The following is a 7,480-nucleotide window of genomic DNA, read 5'->3' on the forward strand; positions in this document are numbered from 1 at the left end:
TTTTTAAAAAGGACAAGCCTGAACTCACCTTCCTGCCTCAGGGGCCTGGGCTCCATACCTGGGGAGTAGACAGTCTTCTACTTTCTAACAGGCCAGACTTGAAGTTTGGAGTAAATCCTCTTGTTGAAGGACAGACGCTTCCCAGCTGAGCCCTTGGGGAGATTCTCCAGTAGCGCAGGGACACCCTTCCCCAGAGGCCTAGTAAGCCGGACCCCTATGGCCCAATTCAGAGTGAGGAGAGACTCCTGCCAGGCTGGGAAGAGGGCTCTGTCCTCCACCTCCTTGGGTCCGTCTGTTTATGGTTCTCTGGGAATGGCCGCCTCCTGTTCTTTTTCGCTCTTACGTCTCTGAATCCCTTCTCTCTCTTCCCGAACTACTTCTCCGAGCCTCAGTCTCGGTCCCTCGGTCTCTGGCTCCTGCATCAGTCTCGGCTCCCGGCCTCCCTCTCCCCCTCTCCGCCCCTCCCCCGCGCTGTCATTCACCCCGCTCCTCTCCACGCACAGCCAATGGAGAGACCCGGCCGAAACGGCCAGGCTCGCTCGCACCGGGCTTTTTCGCCCTGTGATTGATGTCCCAGAGTCAACATCTAGCTAGCAGCGGGAGAGGGGAAGGAGCAGCCGGAGAGGGGAAGAATCCGGCGCCCCCTCTCTCTTCCCCTCCCCCCTACTTTAGCCCTCCGCGCACTTCGCCTCCAAGTCTCCGCACAGCCAGGAACCGCCGCCGCCTCCGCGCCCCTGCGCTCTGCCCACCGAGCCAAACACAGCAAACGCCGCCGCCCAGGCCCCCCCGCGGGGCCGGGGCCGGGGGCCAGCATGGAGCACCTGGGTCCGCACCATCTCCACCCGGGCCACGCGGAGCCCATCAGCTTCGGCATCGACCAGATCCTCAATAGCCCGGACCAAGGCGGCTGCATGGGGCCCGCCTCGCGCCTCCAGGACGGAGAATACGGCCTTGGCTGTTTGGTTGGAGGCGCCTACGCTTACGGCGGCGGGGGCCCCGCGGCCGGGGCGGGGGCCGGGGGCGCGGGGGCCTACGGTGCCGGCGGTCCAAGCGGCCCTGGTGGCCCGGCGAGCGGCGGCGGCGGCGGCGGCGCCTGCAGCATGGGCCCGCTGGCTGGCTCCTACAACGTGAACATGGCCTTGGCGGGAGGCCCCGGTCCCGGCGGCGGTGGCGGCGGTGGCGGCGGCGGGGGCGGCGGCGGCGGCGGGGGGGCCCTGAGCGCTGCGGGGGTGATCCGGGTGCCCGCTCATAGGCCGCTTGCTGGAGCGGTGGCCCACCCTCAGCCTCTGGCTACCGGCTTGCCCACCGTGCCCTCCGTGCCTGCGGTGCCAGGTGTCAACAACCTCACCGGCCTTACCTTCCCCTGGATGGAGAGTAACCGCAGATACACAAAGGACAGGTTCACAGGTGAGTCCGGCCCGCGCGCGCCCCGCCTGGCCGCGGCCCGGGCTCTGCGCTACCTTTCCCCGGCCGGCGGCTCCCCGCGGCCCCTCTGCGCACCAGGTTGCCCAGCTTCTCTTGGTACTTCCCCCAGGCGCAGCCGCCCGCCACCTTTCCACGCTCGCGGAATCGCCACGCTCGAAGAGTTCTCCCAGTCTGGGCCCCTCTCGGTCTCTCCCGCAGGACCCCCACTCTGAGAAGCGCTCCCAGGTCCCCTCTCGGAGTCCCTGGGCTCAGTCGGGCGGAGGGAAGGGGGGTGTAGCTTCGGGACTACCTTTCGCCCGCATTTGGGGCTCGGGAATCTTGGAGAAAGGGGCGCAACGTGAACAAACTGTTTCTTCCGTCCCGGCCAATGCTCTCTGGCCGAGGCGGGGAGCCCCAGAGTCAGGCGCAAGGAAAGAACAGGTTCCCCACCTCTCGTTCCCTACGCGCGCACACACACACCACTTGGCGCTCCGGAGGTCCAACGCCCGCTGCGCTTGCCCGCACGGCAGAGGCCGGAGCCTGAGTCCAACAGCAGGGCTGACGGGCCCGTCTTCCCGGATTGCGAGCTTCGTCCGGCTCGGTGGCAGCGTGAGGCTGAGCCTCCTGCTTCGTTTTCGTTCGGTCCCGGCATGGCGTCCTCCCCTCTGGGCCCAGCCCTGTTCCCTCCAGTGTGAATAATGCACCCGCCCGGCCCGCGATCGATCGGCGGCCGAAGGACAACTCCTGGGACGATTACGCACTCAGCGCGGCGGGCTGCCGCGCTCCTCGCTGCCAGCTCCGCGCCGGCCTCCGCTCGCCCCGGCTCCCTCCGCTCCCGCTTCCGCTCTCGGCGCTCAGCTCTGGCTCACGCGCGCGCCCTTCTCTCCGGCCTCTCTTCCCGCTGCCCCTTAGCATTCCTGGGATCCGAGGCTACGATCCTCGATCCTCGATCCTCCTGCCGAGCCCAGCTCCCAAGCCGGTTGGGAAGTAGCCACGAGCTAAGCCTGGGTTCCTGGCCCGGCCTCAGAGAGAGGAGGCAGGAGGTACGGGCCGCTGCCGTTGGCGACGTGACTCCCATGGGGCTCGGGATCCAGGGCCCAGGGGTGGAAAGGAGACAGGCAGCTTAGAGCTACACCCTCAGCTAGGAGACCTCAAGGCACCCCAGGCCCCCTGCTCCCGTTTCCCGCCTTGCAGCCCTGGCTCCAGCCTGGGTCTGTGGCAAAGGTGGGGGTGAGGGGGGTGCGGTGCAGCAGAGGCAATACAGCCGGTCTGCTCTGGGCCTTCAGGAAGGACGGACCTAAGGTACTCAAGGGATCCCAGTGCCCCAACCCAAGTCCTCTCAGGCCTGGGGAGGCAGAGCCTGCTGCCCTTTCCACTCCCCCCACCCAGGCCTGGACAGCCTTGAAGGGCTCTAATCGAACCCTCCAGCCAGAACCTACTGGTCTTGGGTCTCTGGTAAAAGGTGTTCTACAGAGGGCCTACCTGGGGAGCCACAGCCCACCCTAATCTTGCTTCAGGCCTGAAGGAGGTTCTCAGGAAGTGAATCACTGTCACCCTGTGCTGCTTTGTGTTGCCCTGTGTCCTGTTTGTGTCTGCCCCTGTGCCTGTTGTGTCGGATGGGATGTATAGATCTGTAACTTGCCCCTGTGGTATGTGATGTGTCTGTGTATGCTGCTGTGTGGTGGTCGCTCAGGTCAAGACCCGAGCACCCCCCTCCCCTTGACCAAGCACAGCCTCTGGCTGCTGGGCAGCTTCACTGAGGCTGGAGGCCTGGGGCTGTGGGGGACTGTGACCTTTAGCTCGCCTCAGACGTGCCCCTCAAGGAGACTGGGGCGGCGACTGTGCCGGTTCAGGCTGGGCACTTGGGAGCCCCGGGCTAGAGAGGCCTCCGTGGCGGCGGCGGCGGCGGCGTCGGCCTGGCGGGCGGGAGGGGGCCGCTTCCCGCCGCGGGCTAGGAGCCGAGGGCTGACGGGAGGATCGCCGCCCCGCTCCTGGGGTCTAGCCGCTGCGCTCGCTGATCGCGGGGAGTCGGGCCTGGGACGCCTCCTGACGCTCTGCCGCTTGCCTCTGCCGTCTGTCTGTCTCCCGCTCCAGTGGCCCTCTCACCCTTCACTGTAACACGCCGTATAGGTCACCCCTATCAGAACCGGACGCCCCCCAAGAAGAAGAAGCCGCGCACGTCCTTCACGCGCCTGCAGATCTGCGAGCTGGAGAAGCGCTTCCACCGCCAGAAGTACCTGGCTTCGGCCGAGCGCGCCGCCCTGGCCAAGGCGCTCAAAATGACCGACGCTCAGGTCAAAACCTGGTTCCAGAACCGGCGGACGAAGTGGAGGTGAGCGCGCTGGGCGGGCGGCTCTCTGCCCCGGGGTCCCTACTAGGGCGGTCGCACCCCGTTTGCTCGCCGGCTTCCGATCGGCCCCCTCTAGGCTCGCCGGCGCCCGGGGTGGGGCTGGAGAGCCCTGGCTCTGTTTTACCGGAGGCTTCTTGGCTTTCTGGCCGACACGCTCAGTGCCGGTGTAGACGCGGCCGGTCGCCGCCGCTGCTGGGGGAGACAGCGGGGCCAGAGCTCAGTCCATGCAGTCTGCGCTTTGCAGACCAGCGAGTCCTGAGGGACTTTTTGTTTGCGCAAACTCGCGCTTTCAAAGATGCCTCTTCCACCGAGGCCGGAGGCCGGATGGCCCGCGCCTTGTTTCTGCGCCTCAGCCGGGGCTCCAGGCGGAGCGGCCAGGCCCCAGACCCCGGCCCTGCTGACTCCCTCCTCCCCCGGCTCTCCGCCCGCCCTCACGCAGCCAGTCCCCCACCCTGGAAGAGGAAAATCAATCCGCGCCGGCTGCGGAGGGGTTTTGGAGAGTCCCACTGAAAGAGGGATCAATCAGGAGCAGATGGGTGTGCGTGAGACACACACATTTACCCTTCTCCCGTCACACACCCACAACCACACTACCCCCCCCACACACACACCTCTCTGTCTCTCTCTCAACGCGGCCCACACTCCTTGCCAGACTCAATCGCCACGTACCGGCGCCTTCTCCAGTTGCGCCCACTTGCACCCCTGTACCCTCGCGCACAGCGGCCCGCATACGCATACTCCGTTCCACAGGCGCGAGAAGTTTCTCGCCAGCTCAGGCCTCAGGGCGGAGAGCGCAGGAGAGTCTCGGCGAAGTCCGCGGCTCTGGGCCCAGCCGGCCTAGCGCTGGAGGAAGGAATCGGGAGTTGTCTCTTTTTTTTAATGAAGGCGAGGAATCTGCCGGGGATTCCGACGTTGTGGCCACAAAGGAAGCCACTGCCCCACGACTCTGCCCACCCCCTGCTCTCCTGGGGAAGACATGGGGGTCATGGCTTCAGACCTCTGGAAGGCTAGTTAAAGAGGTGTAGCAAGGGCTAGCTGAATAGGGGTGCGGCCACTACTGTTCCCAAGCCCCCCGCCCCCACCCCAGGCTGCAGCCTCAGCCAGGAGAGGGACAAGGCAAGCCCCTGGAAGAGGGGCTGAGAGAGGGGAGGGGGCAAAGATAAATAGCTCACCCCAAGGAGAAAAGGAAAACACAGGCAGCCTGAAGAAGTCTTAGGATAATAAAGGAAAGCAATGGATCATTAAGCCTCATTTTCGTTTTAAACAAATTCTCCTAATTCTGAGAGAACGAAAGAAGTGGGGGTGAGAGAAAAAAGGAGATCCAGGCACAAAGCCTAAAAGGAAGAGAACCAGTCCGGCCGTTTGAAGTGCAGGAAAGAGGGTTAGGACGACAGTCAGACTCGCGGAGCAAAAGGCAAGAAGGGGCCTCGGGAAAGAGGCCGGCGGCCACCGCTGGGAGAGGCCCTCGCCGGCTTCGCGCAGCTTCATCGATCGCCTACAAATTGCTTCTGGAGGCCCCCGGGACTCCCATTAGGTCTGTCCACCTTAGAGACAGACGTTTGATCTCAGTTGACGGGGTGGAGGGGAGGCTTTAAATGGAATAAGTGAGTCATCGCCTCCCCGCACTGCTTCGGAGGAAGGCGGCTGGTCCGGCGGGAGTCCCGGCCGGGCGCGGGGCTCGCGGCAGGAGGTAGGAAGCCTGCCACAGGCTCGCAGAGGAAAGGGGGAGCCGAGAGGTCAGGCCAAGCAGCTCCTAATCCACCGGCCCCCCGCCGTCTCTGCCCTGGGCTGGTGGGGAGGGTGGTGCTCCTTAGGCTTGGGACAGTGCAGCTCGGGAGAGGAGAGATGCCATCCTCCCCTGGGAAGAGGAGGCTAGTGGGAAGGGGGGGGGGGACCAGATGCTTGGGCCTAGCAGCAGATTGTCCCACTGGGTACCTGCGCTCCTTTGACTTTTGGGGTTTGCAGTCTGTTGGAGTCAGGACCCTCCAGATAAGGGTGTGTGTTAAAAAGGCCCAAGCTGGAACTGGGGAGGACTGTGAAGGGAGCAGTGCAAGTCCAGGCTATCTCCCCGGAGCGCACCGAAGCATCGGTAACGGCTTATCCCCGGTGCAGGCGGCAGACCGCGGAGGAGCGTGAGGCTGAGAGGCAGCAGGCAAACCGCATTCTCCTGCAGCTGCAGCAAGAGGCCTTCCAGAAGAGTCTGGCACAGCCGTTGCCCGCCGACCCACTGTGCGTGCACAACTCTTCACTCTTCGCCCTGCAGAACCTGCAGCCGTGGTCTGACGACTCCACCAAGATCACCAGCGTCACATCCGTGGCGTCGGCCTGCGAGTGAGCCTGCCTGCTACGCCCTGCGAAAGCCAGCGTCCAGCCGTGGGGTGGCGGAGGCTGAGAGCCAGGACTTTCCGTCCCCCCTCCCGCTTCAGGCTGCACGCGGGAGGGGGACGCGCAGGCACCCCTCCACACGGGCCTGTGCTCCTGCCCACGCTGTTTTCTCTTCGGTGGAAAAAAAAAAGAGCGCGGGAGGGAAACAGGGACACGGGACCTCCTTCCAGACACTTAAGTGGTCCCGTGCCCTCTGGAACTGTTCAGAGTCCTCTCAGTTTGCGTCTATTTTATTTTATTCTGATTTTTAACGTGGGACTGAGAGAGGCAGAGGAGGTGGGGGAAGAAGAGCTTCTGGGGTCTTCAGAAGACAGCATGGGCTGTCATTTGAAATTGCTCTGGGGAGACCCCCACTGTATTCCACTCTCCATCACACACGCACCCAAAGTCCCACCCAGAAGTGATGTTACTGTCCCTCCTGGTGTCACCCAGAGTCAAACACAGAGGACCTATGGCCGAGTGTCATGCACACATAGGGCCATAGCCTTCACACCCTTGATTCTCACTATCAGGCATAAGCTAGTGGTGACCCAGCTTCATTGTGAACAGCATGGCACTTCTCACAAACACAAGGCTATGGCCGCACTGTGACACACTATCCCACACACAACAGCACCACAACCTGCCAGGCCCCCATCACACATCCTAGCTGCACCCAGGTACGCACAGGCAGGTTTTCACACAAACTCAGCCTTTTTCTCCAGATCCTGTTCATAGGGGAGTTTAAGTTATGCACTTATAAGGTGTTTTCTGTGTAACCATTTTATAAAGTGCTTGTGTAATTTATGTGAAAAAAAAATAAAACCCTCCGGATCCGGAGCCAGGGCTGCCTGCGCCTTGCTGAGCCCAGCACATTGCAGCTACTTGGGTTTGGTGTGAAATGGTGCTGCTGGGGCAGCTGCTGTGTCTGAGCATGAGGGACATCTGGGGGCCAGAATCTGCAGGCTCTGGAGAGAGGGAAGGAGGGGGACAGAGAAGGCAGACTTGAGGAAAGGAAGGAGTGCCAGGCTCTCCTGGGATGGCTAATGCTCAAGAGAATATACTGTCTTTGGGTACAAGGGTTGTGGGTGTGCATTGTGTGTGTGCTGGTGTGGACTATCAGGATGATACTGATAATGAATGTAATAGTGTTTAAGTGTGTCACTGTGTTTGCAATTATTGTGAGTGCTGGTTTCTGCTTAAGTTGCAAATCGAAACTATCATTGTACGTATGAACTTGCAGCAGTATGTGTAACCGTGTGTGAATGCAACTGTGTCTTTTTAGGTTATTGTGATCATCCACCCGTATATGTGACTGTATGAATCATGTGTTAATATGTTAATTCATTGCTCCTCCGAATC

At 62.4% G+C, this 7,480-nt stretch overlaps 1 protein-coding gene across 1 annotated transcript; it reads left to right on the top strand.

Annotated features, from left to right (window-relative positions):
• The first annotated feature begins 775 nt into the window (after positions 1-775).
• On the top strand, positions 776-6,089 carry TLX1 (T cell leukemia homeobox 1). The gene is made up of 3 exons (XM_055300667.1): positions 776-1,407; positions 3,535-3,736; positions 5,867-6,089. Exons 1-3 carry the CDS (start codon positions 813-815, stop codon positions 6,087-6,089), a joined length of 1,020 nt encoding a protein of 339 aa, XP_055156642.1. The 5' UTR covers positions 776-812.
• Positions 6,090-7,480: the final 1,391 nt, after the last annotated feature.

The sequence above is a fragment of the Nyctereutes procyonoides genome, unplaced genomic scaffold, assembly GCF_905146905.1.
Source record: "Nyctereutes procyonoides isolate TBG_1078 unplaced genomic scaffold, NYPRO_anot_genome, whole genome shotgun sequence".
Classification (NCBI taxonomy): Eukaryota; Metazoa; Chordata; class Mammalia; order Carnivora; family Canidae; genus Nyctereutes; species Nyctereutes procyonoides.